Genomic DNA, 26,844 nt, shown 5'->3' on the forward strand with positions numbered 1-26,844 from the left:
AAAGGCGCAAAATGAAAAATAAAATCAAATGCAAGCGAAATTCAAACGCGCCATCTTCACCCACACACACACACAGCTGGACGAGCATCGCCTGAAAGGAAGGCATCACTTTCCCAGCGCATCCGTTGCATTCACAGACAAACGGAAAAATCACCGCACACTCATATTTCCGTTGCAGTATGCCTAGACGAAAAAACGTGTGAAGAAGTAGCACTTAATGACTGTTTTGTTGTCTTCTCTTTTCTTGTTTTTGGTTTCTAATGGCTTTGTATGACCTCCGCGGGCGCGGTTGGTACGGCTTTTGCCATGATGTGCGCCCATAAGTATGTTTTATCAGAGAAAGTGTGCGCTATTATTACGTAAGTGTGTTACATAACTACATTTTCATGTGAGCATGAATCTACGCACTTACGTTAAACGCCCTGAATCCAACTACTAAGGAGTAAAAGCCCCGTCAGCACACACACACGCTTGCACATAATCATTCGTTCATAAATGACTGTCATAAAAATAGTTTGCTAACATTTGTTAAACTTATCATATTAAAAAATTTTTTAGATTTCTAAATCTAATTTTTTTTAATATTTTATTTTATACACTTATTCTCTTCACCACTCTCTTAACTATATTAACTATATGAACAATATACACTTGTCACTATTTAATATGTAAGCACTAGCTGCTCCTCTACTAAATTTCACATAAATAGTTTGTGAGCAATTCCCGAAACTATATTACTTCAAAATACAGCTTCAGAATTTTTATCTTCAATTTTTTTACTTACAAAAAGAAAATATAAACTTTTCAAAAATGATTAAATAAACAAAACTTATTTGAGTGCTTTTACAGGAAATTTGTGCGGCGCTTTCGTTGTGCATGCTTAGAGCTACCTACTTGCTATTCATAGCATTTTAGTGCGGTTAATATTAGATTTTAGTGAGTACAGACTAGTAGCTTAAACGAATATTTGCCGATAGTCGAGCATTTGGTTATTAAGTGAGGATGCTGGTGCTTGTGCTTTTCGTAGTCGTGTCTGCTTAGAAGTAAAGTTTTTACTAGTAATATATTTTCGGAAATAAATAAATAGTTTTTATGAAAAACATAGCTTTAACTTAAAACAACAAAAAACGTTAAATTCGGTTGCACCGAAGCTATAAAACTCTTGAAGAAATTCAAAATATGCCATACAAGAACTTGATTTTGATCAATCAGTTTGTATGACAGATATATGCTATAGTGTTACGATCTGAACAATTTGTGCGGAAAATGTACCGTTGCCTTAAACAATATTAGTTGCCATATTTTATGAATTAATCTTTTCAAATAAAAAAGTTTTCCTTATAAGGACAGGATTTTGAACGTTTAGTGTGTATGGCAGCTATGTATATTCTATAATTGTTCGATATTGACGGTTCGACAGATCATCAGCATTTTAGGGAGAAAAGGACGTGTAGAAATTTTCAGATCCATATCTAAACAAGTAAGGAAAGGCTAAGTTCTTATGCAACCGAACATTTTATACTCTTACAACTTGCAAAAAGATTTAATACCAATTACATAGAGTAAAGTCAATCGGGTGTTTGATAATCCTGACATTAGTTATACAAGTATGGGGGCTAGGCCAAGTTTTAGTCACGTACATTTTTTCTATAGCTCTTGTCATTTACGAGATATATACAAAAAATGCGAATTTCGTTGAAAAATTTAGGTTTAAAAGGGTTAGAGCCCCGTACTACCTCGCCGGAGTGAATTTCGACTTTGTGGCAAAGGGCACTTTTGTAGAGTGCTCAATTCTGAGGAATATGTGTCTAAAGTCGAAGCGATACCATAAATTGCCTCTGCGCTATGGAAATTTAAAGATAAAAAAACACTATTGTCGTGTATTTTCAATGGAAAATGTTTACATAACTTAGTCCAGTCCTTAATGTTAATATTAAGGGCTCAAATTTTCAGGGAATTTTTTAGGGTACTTCCAAGGAAATTTCTTGAAGGGATTGAAAAAAATTAATAGTTCAAAAAAAAAAAACAAAACACCCTAATGTATATGTATAAATCAGTCCATTAGGCCAAATCTACGAAATGTACATGTATAAATTGCATCGCTATTGGATATTTGGTTTGTAAGATATAGCATTTCATTGTTTGGAAAATATGGGTGGAAAAGGAACATGACTATAAAGTGGCTTGATGGGTGTTATCCGACTCTGCGCAAGGACAAGATGTTGTGTTATAAAGCTTGTATGGGACAGATGAAATATGTTCTACAGGGAAACATTGAAAACCTCACTTCATCTAAATATATCACGATAACATGAAAAACGTGTGTCATAATTCGATGAAAATTAAATGATCAGAGAATCGAATAAATGTGATCGAAAAGTTGAGAGATTTTTCTGAGCATGATCTTGGCGGTATTTATGTTTGAACAATGAAGTCGAATTTCTGCATAAAAATTAGTGTAATTTAAAAGCGATGGGAATTTACTTAGCTGCATTATTAGTACTCGTATGCTTTATAGCTTTACGATAAATTACATGCGATATAAATTATGTCAATATTTAACAGTCCTTGAGTTTCAGAAGCGCTATTTTATTATAACTAAAAACAATTTAACTTCAAGGTTCAAATTTTCAAAAATAAATGTTATGCTTTTATTTTGTTATATTTTCGACTGCCCGCATTAGAATCGTTTTGACGCTCAGCTATCGATGGGACTAAATTTATCTCAAGAGTAATAGCTTTCTCGCACAGCCAAATTAATTTTGTACATTAAGATATAATTGAAATATCAGTTTCTGCCTTTCACACAGCCTTCTTCTCGATTAACGATCAGATGTTACACGTTTCATTACATTACATGAATATGATATTCATCAGCTGATTGCTATTTTATCAATAAACACACCCAAATTTACAGCGTGGACAACAACCCGCACAATTGTCTTTTAGTTTCATCTGGATTTGTATTCGATTAAAAACTAATGTAGTAAATTAAGATTTAATTTTGTATGGTAAATCGATCTAAATTAGCGCTTTAACTGCACAAAGACCAGTTAACTGATAAATTAACTGCTGTGCGAACAGGCTATATCATTAGTAACCATTTGTGTGTGCCGGAGATACTTCAGGATGAAAATTTGTATGCAAAATATTTATGCGAGTATAGTTAGTACACATTTTCGCTATCTATCATTCTCATCATGTATATAAAGATACACATATTTGGGTATGTATTTTTACCATATACTACAGCTACAATTTACTCATCCTTTGTACGCTGGTACGCACATCTGTTGCTGCAACATCGTGTCTAACCAAAGCTATCTATTCATGTTTAAATTAAAAAAGTTTTGCACCGCAGACACAGTTCAGGCGAAAGTGCAAATGTGCGCAGTATATTTTCACTTTTTAAAAATAAATAAAAACCGTTTAAATGTTATACATATTTATGAGTGAAATTACTGAATATGTTACCACACCTACACATACATACAAGCGTAGATGTATGTGGCCTCACCGCGTTGCCGAGCTTAGCAGTGCTCATATCTCATTGCCTCTTTAATTAATTAAGAGTTAAGAGCTTTAATATTGGCCTGAAGACGAGATCGTGAAAAGAGCGGGAAGAATCGTGCGTGGGGCGACGGGTAAAAAAAGATGCAAGGTAGTTAAGTATAAAAAGTCAGCAAACGAATGGAAGGAAAAAGTGTCATTAGCGCTGTATTCAACGGCCACATGAGGTAGGCGTGGTACTTAGCTATTGGGGACACAAGTATGCTACTAAAGCTAAAGGAAACACGTGGGCGTATGCGTTTCTGCAATTAATGCGCTGATGAAAAAACGAAGGTGTGTGTGGGGCATAATGTAAACAAAGATGTATAATAAGTTATAATTTTGTTTAAATGCATAGTTACCTACATATGTAGGTGTATATATACTTATATATACATATATAGATATGTATAGTGTATATTTGTGTGCATAAATATGTCAAAGCAGTTGCATTTAACTAATGTGTGGCTCATGTGAATGTGTGTGTGTGTGTGTGTGCATGCTTGTTGGTGGGTTGCATTGGTGTGCTTATGCAAATTTCCAACGGCTGTGCAAATACTTAAATGTCTAATGTAAACTAGAAGGGCACATACTCTATTCTGGTATATACATATATACATAAATAGTGAGTAGTGTGCTTAATGTGGTTGCTTATTGTTGATTTTTGTGCTTGACAGTGCTTGTGCTTGGTGCTGGGTGCTTCGGAGGCATGAGTGTATTGAAGGTGAAGTGTTTGGATGAAATGTGCGCTGGTGCGGGTTATGGGTATATGATTAATGGGTATAATATGAATGGAATTAAGGGGGATATGGAGTATTTTTCGATCCAAATTATCGGTAAAATATATTTAGGTTAATAAGGCCAATATCCAGTCATGAAAGAAAATATATCAGTGATACAAAAATAAACGTTTTCAAATCAGGTTTGAGCCTGTTAATTTTGCTCTTATTGTTTTATAAGTTGTTATAATCATCACTAGCTGCACTGACAGTGGTTTGGGTCCGTAGTAAACGTTCTCTGAATGTCACTCTCATTGTTAGTGTCGCTATCACTGTCAGTGACGCCCTTGATGATATTTTTACCACCTCTATTTTATTCTCTGTCGCTGTCAGCGTACTTTTACAAAGCTGTTGTAGTTGTCACAACGTCCGGTGTGTTTAACGTGGGTACCTGCTGACGACAGCCTTACCCCACGGCGCTCAAAAGCACAGCGGATCAAATCCAATTGGCAGTGTGGAATGGATACACTAACCACCTTGGTAGGGTTCGAGGCCCATCTAAAACCGCTGCCATGCTTTGGGTCCGGCACGCGGTTGCAATGCAACTTCACATTCAACTGACAAAGTCAGTTCTTCCCGCAATTGGGTTTTGATCACAACCACTACGATACTCCCCGAGAGGCCAGTCCGCATGAGCAGGGTGGAGCGAACTCCAAGGGCTCCTGATCCTCTTGGTACCAGAATTAAGTCTCCGGTCAGACCTCGTAGCCGAAGTTACTACCAGTTGAGCTTCCATACGGCTCTGGACTGGTGGTCAGGGGGCCCCATGCACATATCATATACACACACCATTCATACAAAATCTAACCCTAATTCCCAGCTAAGCGCCTTCACCGCTTAAACAACTCACACGCAAACGACCCTAACTGTTCGGTATTCCGACTAGTGGAGATCACACAATCTAGTAATCTATCAGTCCAGCTATTCCCCATACCACCCAGATCCCTAATGTCCGAGTACATCGAGCATGCTATTAAATGCACCCAATCTTTCATCCCTGCCTCACAAAAACAACCCGACCTATCAGATAGGTGCCTCTGCTGCAAAAATGCATTCAGAGGCCAATGCCCCATAAGCAGAAAACCCAGACTCTGACAATATATGAAGTCTGGGTTATTCTCAACGAACCCAGCGTCCCGAATGTACTCGTAGGTCACTCAGCCGTTAGGACTATTGTCCGAAAGTGCTTGCCACCTACACCTAATCCTATCATCTAGAAGCCACTTGCTCTCTAGATATCCCTACCTCTCCACATCATCGTCGAAAGTCCAGTAATTTCGCAGCAATGACACACTCAAGCCCCTTTTTAACCTGAATGCAACAGCACGCTGTGTGACAATCAAGTCAAGAAGGAGGCACCTAACAAAACCTGCATATCATCCGTTGAGACAGTGCGACATACAGGCAAGCATCATACAACGCTGAATTGAGAGGAGTTTTTGGGACTCTATGGCAGTCGTGGCTGTTTCCCACCATACATTGGCTCCATATGTGGCACAGGCCACCCAACAACCCTCGATACATGGTGCGGACAGCACGATGTCCGAGACCAAAACCACTCCACAAAATGCGTCGTATTTTGCCTACGGTTGCCTGCAGTCGCTCCTTCACATTCGCAAAGTGTGGAGTAACACACATCCTTTCACTTATGGTCAGCCCCAAAAATATGACTAGCGTCAAATATCTGATGCTGGCCTCTTTCACACGGACAATCGCTGGACGAACTGACGACAATCTGCGCTTAAACAGCATTGTCACCGTTTTTTCCTTCGATATGTAGTTGTCACAGTCTAAAAAAAATTTGTTCGCGTAATTACTTTATTTTTTTAGTAATTTAATTTTTTTTTATTTATTATTTCTATTTGCTTCAATCTTCGCCGATAATTTGTTCAAAAAATAATTTTTTCACAAAGGAAGTATCTTCAGGATATGGATCAAGAAGTGCAGCTGACATAGAACAGTTTACGGACACATATATAACTTAGACGAGACTTCACTTATAAATTTGGCAAGAAACAAATACGAAAGAGCTTAAAAAATAAAAACTCTATGAAATGGTAAATAATTTAAATGGTAGTAATTAATTATAAATGTTAAATGTATATACTCTAATACAAACAGATACTTTTTCTAAATAATATATATTATATATATATACATATATATATGTATTAAAGCTTTAAGTTTAGTTGTCAATTTCCAAAACCAACTCTAGTGCTATGTTTATTTCATAAAAAAAGTTGTTGCAATTTTTTTTGTATTTTTTTTCAAACAGACCTGGCTTTGATCGAGACGACTTTCCCACCGACTGGCATATTTTCCTTGACGTAAATCGGCCCATACACCGTATTGTCCCATACGGGCGGATTATTGGCACGATCGACTACGTCGATTTGCACCTCGACGGTACGCGACAGCGGCGGGTAGCCTTTGTCCTGCGCCATTGCCTCTAATTTATATGTTTCACGCTGTATGGTACACACACATATACATATACATTTACATATATATATATTTGGATTATTGTTACACACACATGTAAATTCGTACAGTAGCATATCAGGCGCGTTGTGTGTCATATTGGCATATGATTCAAATCGTGTTTTCAAAAATTGTTTAGCATTCATTTTATCGTTTATGATTTTTTTTTTTTTTGAATGAAGCGTCGCAAAAATGTGGTTATGGTTTAACGATTTGATTTTCATTTGTTTGTTTTTTTTTTTTTTGAAATTATAAAAAAGAGGGCAAAATACAAAAATTATGTATATTTTTTGCATATAAGTTTTAAACTTTAGCAAAGTTGTTGAGTTATTAAGTTGGTAAATTGCTTAAAAAAAGTATACCTTCAACCAAAAAAAGTATCAAAAGCGCCAACAACCGAACGGATAAATAATGTACATAAGAATTATATGCTAACTTGCAAACAAAAAAATCATATACATGGAATTCCAAAATAAAAAAAAAAAATATTACAAAAAGTCTTGTTAAAAATTAAAATTTCACGCAAAGTGGTGAAAAGCAAAAAACTTTATTGTATGTATAATTTCTTACTATATTTTCTAAGGCAGTGCAAATTATTTTCGTTGATTTTCGTTAAAAACAATGCGCTTTGTTTTTGTCTCGATCCTAGCCCATAAACTTTTAACAGCGTAAACAAATATAGAATTTGAAAATTAGCAAAAGTAAAAAATAAAAAAAATTTATAAAAAAAAATTAAAAATCTGCTAATAAACGCTAAGCATATATAAGAGCTTAGCGTCAATTTCTTATGCTAAATATGACAAACTAAAATTATAATAAATTATAAGAAATAAATACGTTTTTAAAAAACGTTTTGTACACCGTAATATACATAATTACTTGCTTACTAGTTATTAGCATATGCATATTGAAGAAAAGAGCGTTTTTAAATTATGAAGAGTTAAAATAAAAATAAGTGTAAAGCAAAACTATGAAAAGGAAATGAACACAATACGTTTGTGCATAGTAAGAATATTGCATATTTTGTAAATATTCACTTAAAATTAGGCCATTTGTACCAAAGAAACTAGAAAACACTAAAAATGCGTACAGAGTTTATACAGAACAAAGCATTCAATGGCATTGTTTTTTAACACTTTTCTTCAAAACAACGTTAATAAACAAATTAGTTACCTGAAGCTTGGTAAGTTAACCCTAATGAAAGCCTAAACATAGTAAATAGTATGAGTATATGCATTTCCTCAACATAAAAGCGCTAAATTCCAGACACCTAAAACACATAATACCTTTCCGTTAGCTGCTATTAGTTTACCAAACCCAAACATAACATTCAAAATATTAATTATAATTGTTATATATAGTATGTGTCATTATTAAATAAAATAATTTTTTCATGAGTGGCGTGTAAATTTTCCGTGTACGCAATATTCATAAGATGAAACGGCATCACATTATGACTTGGGTTTCAGGGCGTAGCGTAAATTTATTGAATTTCCAATTCGTTTGAGGATGTGTGGGAAACACGTGTCCAATACAAACTGTCTTTTTAATTTTTTTTTTAATTTCTTTGGAGCGAGGAATCAACGTTGAGAGCAAGGAGAGAGCAGTGAAATTAATATGCATTTAATGCTATTCGTATTTATAATCATCTTTTCTTTATTTCATTTTTGAGGCAGTGACAAAATTCAAAAATCCATTGTGAACGTAACGCCGCGTTGGTGTTATCGGCTGGCAAGCAGGCCAGTGCTGCCATGCAAAGGTTATTACACCACAGTGACAGTTTTAGACGCTCACCGCTCGGCAATGTTTCGAATGGGCAGTGGTGTGTTCGCCTTTGCACACAGCGTACGGCGCTAGCACCAACAAAAATATCCCTGTTTGGGAATTTGTTACAAAAAGTCCTTTACGTTCACGCAAAAGCTGCCGTTAGTTGCTTGCAAATAGTATCAGTTAACATTACATTAGAATATGCAGTTTAAAAGTATGTTAAAGTTAGTGGTACTAAAAAGTTAGTATGAAAAGGAAATTTATTTGTGTATAAGAGTATATGTTCTGTAAGTAAGTTCGACAAGCTTTTGTTACGTAGTGGTTACGTTAAAAATACAGGTAAATATTAGATTTATTTGGTTATTTTTGTTGCTGGTAAGTAGCACTTGGTTAAGTAGTATCTACACATATGTATGTATGTTATGCAGCTTGTCGACGCTTGTGTACAGTTAGAGCGCTATATATATACAAACCTTGCCTTCACCGATGTTACAACCGTACCCACAGTGACATTTTCACGTATATGTATTGGACCGTATATGCTCTTGTCCCATATTGGCGGCTTGTTATTGCGGTCGACTACATCTAATTCAACATCGACATCGGCATAGGATGGTGGCTCACCACGATCCGAGGCGCGCACCCGTAAACGATAACGGTCACGCTATTGTGTGTGTGAGTGTATTGGTTATATTTTACCGTACGTTTAAGTTTCAATATGTTAACAGTGTGGTGTCAAAGTGTTGTCGTTGCGTAGAAAGAAAAAATGGGTTTTTGTGATTATGTTATAAAGAATCGTAAAAATTATTTAACAGTCTGTAAGAAATTGGCTTATGAGTTATTTTGTTTAGCAGTATCGCTTGGGTAACAACAGAATTGTATTTTAGTTTAGACCGAATAGTGGTGTTAAATGTATGAAGGAGCTTTCAGCTAAGTTACACGAAAGTTCTCGACTAACGTTACCTTTTATTACGATTAATACGAACATGTGTATTAGTTGATGATTTGTTAGTGTGTGGTGTGTGTCTTTGCTAATTTGATTTTACGATAAACTTGTGCCACAGCAGAGAACGTATGAGATACGTTCCCTGGTTGTTGTTGTGTACAATCGTTAAAATTTTGAGTAATTAACTGCGTTAATTTAGTTAGTCCGTTGGCTTAATTGTGTATTTCATCAGTCTTTGGCTAATGAAAGTCAGCAAACTGTTTCTACGTCAATTCGGCGTATTTTTAAATGTATTTAATTGTATATAATATTATATAAGCATACAAAAAAAGAATAAAACTAAAAGTTACAAATTATATGCGTACTAATTACATGACAGTAAAACAAAATGAAATTAATGAAAACTAAAATAAAATTAGTTTGATAATGGTTTATAAAGACAACAAGACAACGTTTATGTAAGTATTATTTTTCGCCAATATTTTGAACTCAATATACAATTATTTGAGAGATTTACATATCAATACCGCTGGGAAATCACGTCTGAAGAGCAGAGAGTCGATAACAAAGGCGTAATGGGCGATTTTGCGCAGTAACAGTGGTTGAAGGCTTAATGCCGTAAGTCATAATATGTATTTTGTTCAAGCTGTTAGTTGTACGACGATCTTGTAGAAGCATGATAAAGAAAATCAAAACCCGATGGTACGAGCTGCCTGGGTGCAAAACTGCAAAAGTCATGTAGATTGGAAGTACACAAAGTTCCTATTGGTACGCGTTAGAAGAGACTGTAGGAATATGATGGGAATACTAACTGATCACTGTCTGTTGGCGACACATGCCAGCAGGATGAGGCAGACCGATCGAAAAGACCGCAGGAAATGTCTAGATCATGGCACATCGGAAACAATGGAGGATCTCTTGTGCACTTGTCCCGCATTGGCAAGACTACGCTCTAAATATAACGGTATGATACAATGGAGGAGGCATCGACAGTGAGGCCGCAGAGTCTGTTAAAATTCGTGCCAAGCGCAGGTATCCTAACGGAAGACTACTCCTCTTGGATCTACCAACTCCATCTGGTATCGTAAAGGACCAAAATTGGTCCATGCGTGGCTTATTGGCTTACCAGATTAACCTAATTCTAACTTACTTGTATGAAAGAGTTAACTAAAGAGGAGTTAATAGTCTTGGGAGTTATAAAAGCGAAACAATAATTCTGAATTCGCTGTCAACATAAAATCGTTAAAATTGCGCGAAATAGATTTAAAATAATGAGATTAAAAGAAAATTTTGATATTATTTAGATACCTAAACATCTGTGTGCGCTCAGTAAGGTTAGCCTCTCCTTAGTTGTGGGGCTTTTAACGAGCCATTGCCCTGTTGGCGTCCATGCTGAAAGGTTGGGAATCTTACCAGACCTTATTTGCAGAAGCTGTATGGAAAGAGTCTTCTCGACTGTCCCACTTGGGAGCGCATACCTTCAGATATCCCACCGAACTGTTGGGAGTGGCAATTAATTGCCTGTGCAAATTTGTATTGGCTACTAAGCATTTTAGTAATTTATAAGTCCGAAGTGTAACTATCACAGTATACGCTAGGAAGTTTTTTTTATTCTCAGAAGCTGTTTTAATAAAACTGAGATTATTATTTTTACTGATAGATTTAACAATTAGTTTAGTTTGAACATTTAAAATACGTTGGAGCTAACAGTTGGATCTAAATATATTAAATAAAGGTTATTGAAATACCCGAAAAAGATATTATAATTTCAATATGTGCGCCAGGTGAAGTTTCCATTTATGGTTAACAAAAATGAGATGGATAGACACTGATGTTAAGTGATGGGCATATCGTTCCAGAATTTTGGCAAGCTCCATTCAGGATGGCGTAGTCGATAGCTACTATACGTACTTTTCTATTGCGGAATTTTTAACGAAAAATTGACAGATCATCATAATCGATGTATTACCCTCGATGAATAAATAATAAAATCGAATTTTAAGTTCTCAGTCTCAGACAGGCAGTTATTATATTCGCAATTTGGAGCGATTGCTTTGAATTTAGTAAACCTCATGACTTGACGACAACGGCAAACCATTAATATAGAACTAGTTGATTGACTCCCTGATTCCAATGGTAACAAAGAATAAAGTATATTATCTATTTCCATGCGAATAATTATGTCGCAGAAACTCTTCAGCTTCACAAAAGCATTCTACCAATTAATCGCCCAAAAGCGCCAATAACTATCGACTGCATCTTCTACGCACGAAATTAAGTTTGATGAGATGGATCATTATTTGATTAGCCATATTTAACGGTTTGGTGAGTTACTATGCAACGGAGACTAAGTACAGTTACGACAAGCATAGAAATATATAAGCATCTCCACTTTCGGGACATGAGGTACATTTGTATACGGAAGTGCGATAGCATGTGCGTACATACATTGTACTTACTGGATAGCAACCCTGCATTGAGATGCAGCGCGTGGTAACGCACAATTGTTGTATATTCATAACAGTTTAAACATATATGAAAGAAATCATTGAGAAATGCTTTAGTTATTGAGTTTATTAAATATATGCAACAATAAAAATAAAAATAAAAATTAAAACAAAAAGTAACTATAAAATAATAAAACTGAATATAACATCAAAAGGTGCAGTTAACGAAACAGAAAAGTAAACGCTACAATTTAACACTCAAAAATCGTTATAAATTTTTATATTTTTTTATACATTTTTGTATTTTTGTGATACGTTTGTTCCCTTCCATTTGTACACATGCATTCGCGATATTGAAAAAAATGCTTGAAGAACAAAAGTTTTGGCTGACCTTCAAAAAAGTTTTAGTCCGCCGAACTTTAACTTTCGGGTAAACGAAAAAGTTAGAAATATCACCTGAAGTGATAAAAATTGGCAAAAATACGATTTTAGTTGTACAAAAATTCGGTATAACCAAAATGTTAGTTGCTACTTACTAACAAAAATATGCATTAACCACAAAATCAAGTAGTACAAAAAATCATTTCAAAAGCAAAAATAAATGTGTCGTTTATTTTTTTTTCGTTAGCAATTACGTCTGTTTTGAAATAAGCTGCAATACGATATACGAAAAAATTGCATCGTTCTTGAGCATCATTTTGAAAACAGTTGCCGCTGTTAAGTCTTTAGTGTTTGTTGTTGTTTTGCTAATTGGTGTGTGTTGTTGCAGTGTGGAAAATGTCACTTTTAGTTAAATATATATTAAAAATGTTAAATCTCAACCATTTGTGGGTGTTTGAGACACAAATGCGTGTATCATAATTTATTAGTACCTCCACCTTGCATTAAAACGGCCGACCTAACTTTGCTATAAACTACATACTAAGCACTGCAAGCGCCAAAAAACACCAAAGTTGCCAGTTTTCGCCTATATTCTTAATTATATTACTGATCTACGTAACAATGGGGTTTTCAAAAATGTTAAAAATCTATTTTAATTTTGTTCTTAGTAATTTATCTTATGTAAATAACGCCGCCACCGATTTCGTGCGCGTTTTTAGGAAACTATAAACTATAAACAAAATTCTAACTCAGAATGTTTTCGATACAAAAACATTCTCTGTTGAAAACTAAAAATCAAAGGGGAAGGCTGCTCTTTTCAATAAAATTTCTATGAACTAACCAAAAAGTGAAAGTAAGCTTAAGGATGTTGCACTCATGTTCAAAAAATTTAATATTTTTTCAACTTTTGGCATAACTTGCGCCTTGTATGAGAAGAAAAGAGATTTTGCATTTCTTTTCTGATATGCTTTAAAAAAATTTGCACTGCATATAGTTTCATTCGAATGCATTTTCAATTTGTTTATCTCTTAAAGATATTTATGTGTTATATACTATAAAAATAATAATCAAATAATAGACTTTTACATGAATAACATCGAATAGCGAATTTTCTTATTGGTGAAAAAACTCAAAATCAGACTTTCAATGGAACATAGGTTGGTGCATAGTAAGAAAAACAACTCAAACAAAAATTGTAATGAAACAAAAGTCACCAATCATTGCAAATTTTGCTTCGGAAATCACTTAAATGTATATGTAGAAAATAATTTTGTCAAACTAAGACGTTATGAATGATCTATTCCACGCTTACGTGGCGTCACTTATGGCATTAAATAATTTGATTATAAATTCAGCGAGCTTGGTTTAAGTTTTGCTTCGGTTTTGGTCGCCTAATTCATGCCAGTTTACGAGATGTTAGTAAAACAATAAAACGAAAAGTTCTTAAAACACAAAAGTACATCTGAACATAAAAATATCTAAATTCATCCGTTTAAATACTTGTTAGTTAAAGCAAATCAAATATTTTTAACTAAAAGTTCAAATGAAATATTGACAAATAAGGCATGTCAGCTATAAATGTGCATTGGTAAACGAATAACTTACGTCAAGCGGCTTCTTCAGCACGATCCAACCCGACTCCGCTTGTATGTCGAAGTATTCCAAGTCATTGGGATTGAATGGCGCACTCAAGCTGTATACGATGGCGCCATTGTTATCGGCGTCCTCATCTGAGGCCGAAACACGTAAAATATTAGTGCCAATACTGGCGTCTTGTTTCACATTTTCCACATATTTCTGTCAATTGAATTCAATATTTATTGGTAAGCTTTCCAGTGAAAATTTCATGTGTATTTACCTGTCGATCAAATAATGGTGGATTGTCGTTAACATCGGTGATTTCCACTGTAAACGAGCAAACGCCCTCCAAGCTGGGCTCTCCCTGATCAGTTGCTTTGACAGTCACCGACACGAATTTACCGTCATCACCTTCGCGATCGAACACTTTGTTGGTTGATACTTCACCGGTTTCTTCGTCCACTGTGAATTTCGTGCCTTTTTGATTCGGCTGTTGCACGATTGAATATTTGACCTGAGAGAAAGCATATTTTAAATGTTTTATAATTTAGAAACCAAAATATATTTATTAATACAATACTAACAGGTATTAGATGCTTAATAATCTATATTATACTACAAGAGCTGACAATTGTGTGTCACATGAGATCTACGTTAAGTCTATATTTGAACAAATTTTCAAGCAAATAAAAGTTTTATTTTTTCTAATTAGCTATAATTCCGTTCTGGAAATTTCGATGTGAAAGATGCAGCTCGCTCTGGTCGACCTAGCGTTGACAAAGTCGATGAAATTATGGAAAAGATTGACCAGGACCGTCACATAAGCAGCCATGACATCGCTAAGGAACTTAAAATTCATCAACAAACAGTTTTGAACCATTTAAAAAAGGCTGGCTACAAAAAAAAAAGCTCGATGTTTGGGTACCACATGAGTTGAAAAGTTTAATGGACCGAATTAACATGTGCGATTCTTTGCTGAAGCGAAATGAAATCGAACCACGTCTGAAGCGAATGGTAACAGGAGATGAAAAGTGGACCAAATACGACAATAATGTGCGAAAAGATCATGGTTCAAGCGTGGTGAAGCTCAACAAATGGTCGCAAAGCCAGGATTGACGCCTCGAAAGGTTATGCTGAGTGTTTGGTAGGATTGGAAAGGAATCATCCACTATGAGCTCCAGCCTGGTCTAACGATTGATTCTACATTTTACTGTTAAAAACTGAGGAGTATGAATCAAGCAATCGAAAAAAACGGCCAGAACTGAACAACAGAAAGGGCTTCGTCTTCCATCAGGACAACGCTAGACCACACACATCTTTGATGCCTCGGCAAAAACTAGGAGAGATTGGCTGGGAAGATTTGATGCATCCACCACATAGCCCTGACCTTGCCCCATTGGACTACCATTTGTTTCGGTCAATGTAGAACTTCCTTAAGGGAACAAAGTTAGCTTCAAGAGAAGCCTGTGAAAAGTACTTGTCGCAGTTTTTCGCCGAGAAACCTGAAAAATTTTACACTTGTGGAAAAATGTCTCTAGCGAAAAAATGGCAAAAAGTGGTTGACCAAAATTGTACATATTTTGTTCATTAAAGTTCATTATAAATATAAAAAAAATTAGAAATACGAAAAGACTTTTTTGTCTACCCAATATAATGGTGGTTCAAGAATCTAATATTTTTGTTTTCCTAGTACTCTGAAAAATATGTTCTTAGACACCTCTAAGCGCAAGACACCTCTCTGCAAGTATGAGTTCTTAATGGTAATGGGAAGGTCTCCGCATAACTATTTTGCACTTTTTCTTATTATTCGATAAAAAGTGTGTATCTCGCTTCCAACATTTTGAAAAAATATCTCATTAAATACATTTTTACGAAATCGCATACTCTACTTCGCTCCTCTTACCTTACGCTTAGTAGAGTAAGTTATTTCCCTCATATTGTTTACTCATTAATTGCAAGAGCCTGCTTAGATTTGGATTCTCTAACGAGGACATAATTAATTCACTACCAAGTTTCAGAAAAGCATAAAAAATTACAATCAACTTGCTTACGAAATTGCGGTAATACGTTTTATTCGAATAACAAAAGAGAAAATGTGCTATGACCGCGCTCAAAAGCTCTTCATTTTGGCGGCCAATCATTCACTGAGCATAATAACCTGGTCAAGTACACTTACGCGCAAATATACTGACTTTCGCCTTCCTCGCTTCTATGGCAGTCTATTGTTATCGTTTGAGTGTTTATAAAATACTGCGAGCGTACGCTTTGAGTATTTGGTTAGTGGCTCATTCACTCGACCACTAAATTAACGGTGTTGATTCGAGCTCGGCTCATATTTAATGTTTGACTTTATTAATTGGCTACATAAATTGCTGCAATGCCGGCTAAGAGAAACAACTACAACAATATACGTTTTCACCTTAAAGGAATTTGTATTGTGTCCTATTTAACTAATAGCTTGCCGTTTTCGAACAGGCGCTTTGCCAACCACAACCAAAATACTACACCCAAAATTTTCAGCGTTTTCTTTGCTACTACTTTCTTGTTGTTCTACGTGAAATCGCGGAAATTTTATTAGCGTTAATGAACACGTATTCTTAAATGCTCGACACCCGGCTGTGAAACTCAACCCAGCGGCTTACGGCAACACAGAAATTTTAATTACAATTGCATTGAATTCATGTGTTTAATATACATATTATGTATATATAGTATACATACCTGTCCATTAACGCCTTTGTCCTCATCGGTGGCGACCACTTTTATCACAGGACTGCCATTGGGTGCACCCTCTTCCACTTTTGGATAGTAGGTGCCGCAATCTTTAAACACAGGCTTATTGTCATTCACGTCGGTTATAAAGACCACAACAACAGCGGTGGAGGTGTGTATGGTGTGATCACCATTAACACAACACGAACCATCATCCATAGCTGTGACGTTCAATTCATACTTATCACGATCCAATGATATGGCCTTATTATGTAAGCGTATTACACCGGTTATGTCCTCTATAACGAATTGGCCAGACGATGTGCCGCCACCGACAAAACCGAAACGTACATTATCACCATCCTTATCGGATGCCACCACAGTGGTGACAAGTGTATTAGGTCCGGCATTTTCATCCACATTTGGTGTATAGACTTGCTGTGAGAACTTTGGTTCTTCATCGTTCTTATTTTTCGTATAGACGCGTACAGTGGCAGTGCCTGATTTCGAAGGTTCACCTTTATCTTTTGCTGTTACAATGAATTCATAGTAGGCATTGTTGTTGTCGGCATCGAGTTGTTTATTATTGACAATAATGCCATTCGAATCGACCGCAAAGTGATCATCCGAGACTAGATATTCGATTTCTGCATTTGCACCCGAGTCAGAGTCCATTGCTTTGACACGCAGAATACTGGTTCCGAGCGGTATGTCTTCGTCTACGTTGTGCGCTTGGTAATCAGGCAATTCGAACTTCGGCGCATTGTCGTTAACATCGGTTACTCGAATAGTTAACTGTGGGAAGAAAAAAAAATAAAAATTTTGAATTATTCAGTATTCAAAATATTCCTTAATTCTAAATATGTTAACTACTTGTATAATTATATCGATTATATCCTACCATAATGGCAGAACATGGCCAAATAAATGTAGAGTTCATGGGTCGTTAAGTAAGATATTAAATATTGTTGAAATATATATTCGAGTATGGATAAGATCGCATCTATTAATTTAGTCATATAAGACAATTTGGCTGACTTTCGTCATTTCTCTTCTACATATCTAAATGCGTTTGGACTTTCCTCTCTTATTGCTAAAGTTTGATGAGAAAGATCCCTCTTTTGTATAAATCAGTACGTAAAAGTTTGTAAATGACATGCAAAGTGGTAGTTAGTGTCACGCGGGAACTCATTATACGCTGAACAAAAGTATATTTGGTATGAATAACTCAAGCGATTCGTGATGTTTTGTCTTCAAAAATGTCCTTCCCTTGAAGAAAGCCGATGAAGGAGCTGATGATTCCAATATTAATGTTTTTTGTGTTCAAAATCTCGTCGGCGTATTTTACGATATCGATTCTGCAAAACCATCCCAGAAGAAAATCTCTGGAGAGGGGTGCCTTAAGTTTCTTAACCGGAAGTATGCAGACCTCACTCAGCAGTAGGACGACTCTTCCGACTTTCCACACATCGTGTATTTGAAGAGTGTTCAACGGCAACAGATTAATTCTGCTTATTTGATGACACTCAGAACGTCCTCATCGGTGAAAGTAAGTGTTTAGTATCTTGCCATTTTGCGCAGCCGTCGGATAAAACATAATTTAGCATTGTTGGTTGAAGGGTGCAGTGTAAACTGTCTACTTAAAAAGCCCGCGCACTTTTTTGGGTGTATATGCATATGCATTTGGGCATGAATTGAATTTAAACCCGATCGTCAGTCTTTACTGAGCGGCGGGTACTGAGTCGAATACCTTCAGAGCTAGAGTGTTTTCGTCCATTCGGACGACATGACCTATCCAGCGTAGCCGCTGTCTTTTAATTCGCTGAACTATGTCAATGTCGTTGTACATCTCATACAGATCACCGTTCCATCGAATGCGATATTCGCCGTGGCCAACGCGCAAAGGATCATAAATCTTTCACAGAACTTTTTTTTTTTGGTGTTGAAACTAGCTCCAACGAAGCTATCTACGACTTCGAAGTTATGACTGTCAACAGTGACGTTTGTTTGTTGACAGGAGTCTTGTCTTCGTTCACCACTAGACCCATTTGCTCTGCTGCCTTGTCCATTATGGAGAAAGCAGAAGCGCGGGTGTTGAGGCCGATGATATCAATATCATCGGCATACTCCAGCAGCTGTACACTCTTATAAAAGATTGTTCCTGTTCGATTAAGTTCTGCAGTTCGAATTATTTTCTCCAGAAGTAGATTGAAAAAGTCACGCGAAAGAGAGTCGCATTGTCTGAAATCTCGTTTGTTATGGAACGGCTCAGAGAGGCCCTTCCTGATCCTGACGGAGCTTTCGGTGTTGCTCAAAGTCAGCTTACACAGCCGTATTAGTTTTGCGGGGATACCAAATTCAGACATCTTTCTTTTGTCAGTTGTTGATTTGCCAAGTCTAAAGCCACACTGATAAGGTCCAATTAGTTTGTTGACGGTGGGCTTTCATCTTTCACACAATACACTCGATAGAACCTTATACGCGATGTTGAGGAGACTTATCCCACGGTAGTTGGCGCAGATTGTGTGGTCTCCCTTTCTGTGGACTGGGCAGAACACACTTAAATTCCAATCGTTGGGCATGCCTTCGCCCGACCATACTTTACAAAGAAGCTGATGCATGCTCGATATCAGTTCTTCGCCGCCGTGTTTGAACAGCTCGGCTGGCAATCCATCGACCGCCGCCATTTTCCAGGCGGGTAATTGCTATTCGAACTTCTTCATGGTCGGAAAATGGATCGTCTGCTCCATTGTCATCGATTGGGGAATCGAGTTCGCCTTCTCTTGGCGTTATATTTTCACTGCCATTCATCAGGTTAAAAATGTGTGCCCCACATAATTTTGGTATGCCCTGGGCAGCAGTCGCTAGATCACCTTTGGGGCTTCTTCAACAGTATGCTCCGGTCTTGAAACTTTCTGTTAGCAGCCGCATCTTTTCGTAGATTTTTCGAGCATTACCCCTGTCGGCCAGCTTATCAAGCTCTTTATACTCACGCATTTCATCCTCTCTCTCTTTTTCTGTCCATCTTCAACTCTCGGTATCTATTCCATCCCGCACGTGTTGGGAGGATGGAGACATGTGTAGAAGTTCACGCAAGTGAGGAAAGTTCCTTGATTGCCATTCACTAGGGAGCGGCCAGAAACGATTCTTTTCCATATGTCTCAAACAGCTCACGACTTCCGGTCCTAGACCAAGTATCCTCTGGATAGCCTAAGAACATCTGTTTGAAAGCGAGCTAAAGTGAGAAGACGAAACATCCCCTCCACAAGGACATGCGCTGGGCTTGGGACCCGCCACGTAAAAAAACGCCCGGAATGAAAAAAAGCAGTTGCGTTCGTTGCGTTTCCGTCCGTAAGAATGGATAGAGCGATGAAGGCGTTTTCGGTAAATCCAGTGAAGTCGACCCAGTTAAACTTTTCATAGTTAACAAAGATGCCTTCCATATAAGATAATAAATAAATACTTAGTACAACAGTTTGACCGCTTTCTTCAATGTAAACAAGTTTTATTTTATTTTGTGAATGCATATGAGATTTTTTTTATTAACTATACACACAAATCGAAATTAAGAACATTGAAACCTACATTTTCTCGACAACATACTTTCTAGGAAGTGCATACTCGTACCGACCACGTCATACAAATAGTATATATGGTGTAACCCATTTCTTTTTCACAAAAAAAAATAACAGTGCGCTTTTATTACCCTCCTTTAGTCGATATTATTGATAAATGAGCATTGAATGCGCTTTTTAACAATTTTAGTACACACTTGAGTGCATCTGCATCCAGGACACGCTTGTCCACACACAAGATTATTTTCATATTTACGCATGCACATCCACAGCTCAGCCGCTTATAGCATGAAGCAGCGCACAATTCTTAAACTGCTTTGCGAATAAAGACATACCAACGATATCGAGTACTCAACCAGCAGGTATATTTCTTTTCGTGAGTATATTTATATATAAATATGTAAGTATATCTGCTTACCTCAACGGATGTGGAGAAGCCACCCGAGTCCTCGGTGGCGGTGACTATCAGTGAGTAGACGTGTGGCTGTCGTAAATCCTCGAAATCCAATTCCTTCGCCAACTTAACAATACCCGAGGACGGACCAATGTTGAATGTACCAGCACCCTGCCCTTGCGCTTTTAATGTGTACCGTATTTCTCGATCCGCAAAAGATTTCGCCTTCACCGAGATGATGCTGAAAGAGAAGAAAGCATGATGGAGTGAGGTGGGTGTGCGAAAGTAGCTTAATATGTATTTATACGTAAGTATGTAAGATTGTATAATAATTTTAATATTTGTTACAATGTTTTTTCCATCAGCGCACAAAATTTTTGGCTACAAAAGTGCGCATAAAATGGAAAATAAATCGGGAAAGTGCCAGCACGCTGAGTGACGCTGACAACATTTATTCAAGCATATGTACATACATGCTGTACGCTTTATTTCTTCTACGTGTGCAGAACTAGTTGCAAGTAAGTGTGTGTGCCTTCACTCGAATGTGCATTTGTGTGCAAATATTTTTTTTTATAATTCTGGATATGTCTCTATGTGTCCTTCCGTTTACATATTTCATTTCATATGAAATGCCATTTGACAGTTGTTTTTCTATCGGAATTTCAATGAGCCGAGCTTTAGTCAGTCAGTCGTACCCGTTCGCTTGGCTCGACTAACTGCTGCTCAGCTCACGCGCTCCTCTTTCTACGGTTCAATTTGTTTTCCTGCACATTTTCGTCTTGCACAACTTTATTGGAATATAATTTGCATATTTTATTATATCCCGTATGAAGGCGGATCGCTAGGAGTAGAAAGACTCTATGTACATATATTTCCATCCTTATGTAAGCGCAATGTGTATTTCTAGGTAACTTGCAGTGAAACATCAAACAAGACATGAAGATTGCACAAACAGCATAACAAGGAGGCAAATTACCTGATTATATTGTTATTAACGAAACTTGATTTCTCTACATATGCACACTCTACGCTTTGAAGGTACATATACATATATGTATGTATGATTGTAATTTGCGCTTGAAAGACAAAAGATGCACTTACAGTGTAATTATATTCGGAAAATGTACCTATAGCCAACAAAATCAAGATTAATTACTTTCATTAAGTATTGAAGAGCTTAAATTCATGTATTCATCAGTCAAGTTTAAAGAGATCAAAGAGTTAGTGGTAAAGTATGAAGCCCTTTTAGCAACTTAATTTCAGTGACTATTAAAATTATATTTAAAATTTAGGGAATTTCTTTAAAATCCAACCCAATAGAAAAACTCTTTTTTTATTGAGCTTCCCATCAGTTGGCGACGAAAACAATAGCTTGTCTATCTCTACCAAACAGAATTTACATATGTAGATAACCTTTACAACATCAACAACAAAATGTTTTAGCTTTTATTTGATTTTAACAAATATGGAATATTTATTATTAAAATCTGTCACCTATAGACCTTTTCGCTGAAAACTGCGCAGAAAAATTGTCGGGACGACTACTGCCTGCTGGAGATTTTCCATATAGAACTTTCGTGCAGCTCGGGTAATGGTGGTTTGGCAAGTATCCATTACATGATCCCACTTTTCAACTGGGAATGAAAGTTCAAAGTAAACATAGAAAATTATCGTTGACGTAAAGGTATATTAGCTGCGCCCAACACTCTAAACATTTATGCTTTTAAGTTGCCGATGCACTGCAATATATTTCAAGCTGAGGTCTTTGCCACTGCGTAAGCCGCGGAGCTGACTCTAATGTACCTGCAGACAATTCCAGAGCCAACATCAACGTAGACAGCCAGGCAGCAATCAAGGCAGTAATCCGTATCGCATATCCGCCAGAAGTGTCTTGGGAAGAAGGGCAGCAATGGAAAGCATTGCCAGAAGCAAGCAACTTTACTTCTACTTTGCGTGAGGTCACATATATATCGTGGGTAATAAAATTGTGGACAAGATTGCCGAGAATAGTATACGGCTAACACCCAAAAATGTGATCAACATTGAAAAACCCATGCTTAAAATACAATATAAAACGGTATATCGGAAGTACCAAAATTTATATTGGCACCAAGAGACTATAGGAACATGATCGCAATACTAACTAGTCACTGTGTGTTGGTGACCTACGCCTGCAGCATGGGTCTGACAAATTGAGAAGACTGCAGAAAATGTCTAGAGGGAAACAATGGAGCATCTTTTGAGCACTTGACCCGCATTATCAAGACTACGCTGTAAGCACCTGGTGTCATGGTATGATACACTGGAAGAGATATCGATAGTGAGGCGACAGAGTCTGTTGTAATTCACGTGAAGGGCAGTATCCTAAAGGACTTGGTTCCGAACACCTTTAAATAGAAATGTATACCTAATACAGACCTTGACAAATGTGAACTAAATTTTGAACATCATTATAAAGTGATTTGAATACGGCAACAAAAATGGCTACAAAAGATAACTCAATCGTTATATAAAGTATCAGTCTTAGTATGTGGAATTTTTCTTGCAAAAATCCATCCATATATAAACTACTATTATCTCCATTCTTTTGGTGTACCTTTAAAGTATATATAAAGAGTGATACATTTCGAGGTTCTCCACTTTTTTGAATAAAAAACACAAAAACTTCAAATTTCATGGAGAACGTTTATTACCATTTCAAAAACATTCGTGGACTTTTATATTTTGAATTCTTTCAAATATTGGCCGCGATGACTCGACTTCCAGCATTCTTTTGCTCAAAAGCCTGAAACGAAGCGGAAGTATTTGCGGACATACTTTAGACTTTACATATCCCCAAAGGAAAAAGTCTAACAGTCTTGGTGGACAATGGAACGGTTCAAAACGTGAAATTATTTGCTCATAGAAGTATTCTCTCAATACCTTCATTGATTGAAGCGATGTTAGGGAATATAGCTGTACATATTGTTGAAACCAAGTGACGGCGAGATCACGAGCTTAAATTTCATCATCATCAAATAGTCGGTTATCATGGCGCGATAACGGTCGCCATTGACGATTACGTTCTCACCGGCATAATTTTTGAAGAAATATTGACCGTTGATTCCACAGGCCCACAAACCACACCACACCGTTGTTTTTTCTGAATGAAATGGCAGCTCCTGAACCTCTACAGGTTGCTATTCGTTCCAAATGCGGAAATTTTTCTTGTTTACTAACCCATTGAGCAAGAAATGGGCCTCATGACTGAACAAATTTCGACCGACTTCAGCTCTTTCACAAGCTGTATTTGTACGCTTTTTATTTAAGATCTTGACGTAAAATGCACCAAGTCGTTCTATGCTGAACGTAGTCTATTCGGTCGAATATTATCCTATAATGAATGCTGGGTCTCAAGATGGGTGATGGTGATGCAAATAGTACGCTCAGTAGGCCAATTATGTTGACCATAAGTTGAGCGAAGCGCCCAAAACACATTCTTTATAGAACGTGAATTTTCGTAATAAAGTTGTACCTTTTGTAAACGTTGTTCAGGCGTGAGTCTTTCCATGATAAAATGCCAAGCAACACTGAACAAAAATAATATGACAATATGACACGACTCACGAGTGATCTTTCAAAAAAATTACCTCTATGCGGATCATCCATTAAAACAGAATTGGCGTATTTTAAAACAAAATGATATATCTTCTGGATTCTGATAGCTGAGACTGATATCTTAGTTACATTCCAATAAATAACTTTTCCGTAGAATTTGTGCCGAACTGGTCACTTTTACTTCTTTAGAAAAAAAGTTTTGATTTAATGACCCCCTTCTCATATATTTCATATATTGAAGTTCATTACAATTCACTTTATTGCATTTATCACTGTAGTCCATGGTATCGCCATAACTTTAAATACTGTCTGATTAAAACTTATATGAACAGGGTAAAGAAATAAATTTGCACGATTTTATTAACGTTTTGAAAAAAAGCTCCTAAACTAGTACAAGCATGCCAACGCTTAGTCAAATTTTTTAAACACACGTTATATGTTAAGCCTCGGCTGAGATGACCTTCTGTGCTTTTCGCATTTTTATTCCTTCAGTTTCGACTAATTTTTGGAGCGTTAATAGCTAGACTATTGCACAGTTTCGACGTCATACTCATAAAGCCATGTCTCATCATTTCACGTCACGTAATGATACGGTTGAATAATGCAGGCTCTTCAGCTACGTTCTCAAGTATATATTTTGCGACCTCTACTCGACTTTGCTTTAGGTAACGATTCAGGTCTTTTGATACGAGTTTAGCATTGGCATACTTCATGCCCAAAATATTAACAAAAATATCTGATGACAACATGAAGAGCACTTTTCTTTAACTTTTCACAAAGTTTACGATGATTTCACGAACTTCTTGGAATCCACATCGCGGTCTTCAGTAACTTTTATCTGAACGGCTACAATATTTTCATTAATTCGAGCGTTTCTTTGTCTTATTGGCATTTTGAAATAGTACGATCGAAATTTTCAACCATTCTACGAATTGCTAGCAAAGGTGGACGATTACTACGACCACAAAATGGCAAAAGCGCAAGAAAAGTTGCAGTTTAAGAACGATTATTTTGATAATAAAATTTAATCATTTGCAAACATTACTGAATACAATAAAAATTACATTGAATTACAGATCATGACATATTAAAAATGGTCGAAACGATATTTATAAACTATATAATCCATATTGGAAAACCCTGTATAACTAGAAAAATGTACCGAAATAGATGAGTTTTATTAACGGTATATTTAAGATATTGATATATTTTGTACGTAATTTTAAAATATGGTTTTTACAACTTACTCAGAATCCTTTTTCTGATTTTCCGGTATCTCCGCTTCATAGCTAGGCATGTAGAATTGTGGTGCTCGTTTGCCGCCCACAATGGAAAGACGCTCCTCAGGTGTGCTCTGGAAACGACGATCATCCACTTTGCCATTTTGATCTTCCGCTTTCACATATAAAACATATTCCATATCCAACTGGAAAAGATCAGTACCACGGGTGCGTACAACACCCGAGCGTTCATCCACTTCGAAACGTCCCCCGGTACGATCACGTACAATGAAATAATGTATGTTATGATCGGTGTCCGGATCACGAGCTTGTAATGTAAAAACTGGTGTATTGGGCGGAGCATTAAGTTGTACGACGGCTTGCATGGGCAGCGGACGATTAATAAAGTATGGTGGTTCATCATTGACATCTTTCACGTGAATGATGACGCGCTGATTGTCGGTGTACTTGAGGTCGGAGACTAAAGAGGAAGGAATTAAAAGAAATAGTTGTTTGTTAGTATGTATTTTTGTTTATATAGTTATTTATAATATACTTAATTGTATAATTTTATGTTACTGATAATCGATAAGTTATATTTAAACACAGTAATATTCTTTAAATGGTTGATTCTTTCCCCTTTCTTTAAGTCTACAAACCCCAAATCTAATCACAAAGCAATGTCAATGTCACCAACAAAGTCAAAAGGAAATTTACAACAAAAACTAATTACGTTTTTGTGAGTGACAACAACTCCGTCAATCGTTTCATGTCCTTACACTCAACTTTCTGCAAACAACTTTCCTTATTTGCACACGAAAGTGAACAAACTACAATCCTGAGCATTATTAGCTCCCTTGAAGCCGTACTTACAACCCGCACATACTCAGATTACGCAAGGTCTGCTTTAACCGTAAACACGTGGACATATGCACATCCTTGAAAAGAGCACTCAACTTCTGTGTATCGATTTATAGAAGCGTATTTGTTCTGCGTACCCAACAAAAGGGGAGCAATGCCACAAACATGTATATGTATACATATATATACAATCATTCAAAGCATACTATAGAATTTCGCCAAACGATCTGGGAACTATTCGATTTCACTTAAGCTATTAAAATGCAATGAATTAGAAAAACAGCAATAAATATCAAATGCAGAAGCTACAGGCATCAGAAACGGTAAAACTCCTTCGTGTGCAAATACTTCATTGAATGCGCAACAATAACAAAGCGATTACGTTCTAGCTGTATTTGTGTACGTATTTGTACTTCAACACCTTCTCTATAGACTTGTTTACATACATATATGGGTGTATGTGTGGGTACAAATGAACGTCGCAAGCAAAGGTACGGCAAAAAATCAATAAAGGCGACCGCTAGGCAAGCAGGTTCTTTCAATTTACGCAAAAACAC

At 36.5% G+C, this 26,844-nt stretch overlaps 1 protein-coding gene across 1 annotated transcript in view; it reads right to left on the minus strand.

The window, feature by feature from the left end:
- The window catches only part of LOC126753613 (neural-cadherin), a 283,478-nt gene that overhangs the window by 182,686 nt on the left and 73,948 nt on the right, over positions 1 to 26,844 (minus strand). The window contains 6 exon segments of the mRNA XM_050465203.1: positions 9,050 to 9,240; positions 13,956 to 14,147; positions 14,209 to 14,442; positions 16,650 to 17,435; positions 20,634 to 20,850; positions 25,454 to 25,907. Of these exon segments, the coding sequence (XP_050321160.1) occupies positions 9,050 to 9,240; positions 13,956 to 14,147; positions 14,209 to 14,442; positions 16,650 to 17,435; positions 20,634 to 20,850; positions 25,454 to 25,907 (2,074 nt within the window).

The sequence above is a fragment of the Bactrocera neohumeralis genome, chromosome 3 (genome assembly GCF_024586455.1).
Source record: "Bactrocera neohumeralis isolate Rockhampton chromosome 3, APGP_CSIRO_Bneo_wtdbg2-racon-allhic-juicebox.fasta_v2, whole genome shotgun sequence".
NCBI lineage: Eukaryota > Metazoa > Arthropoda > Insecta > Diptera > Tephritidae > Bactrocera > Bactrocera neohumeralis.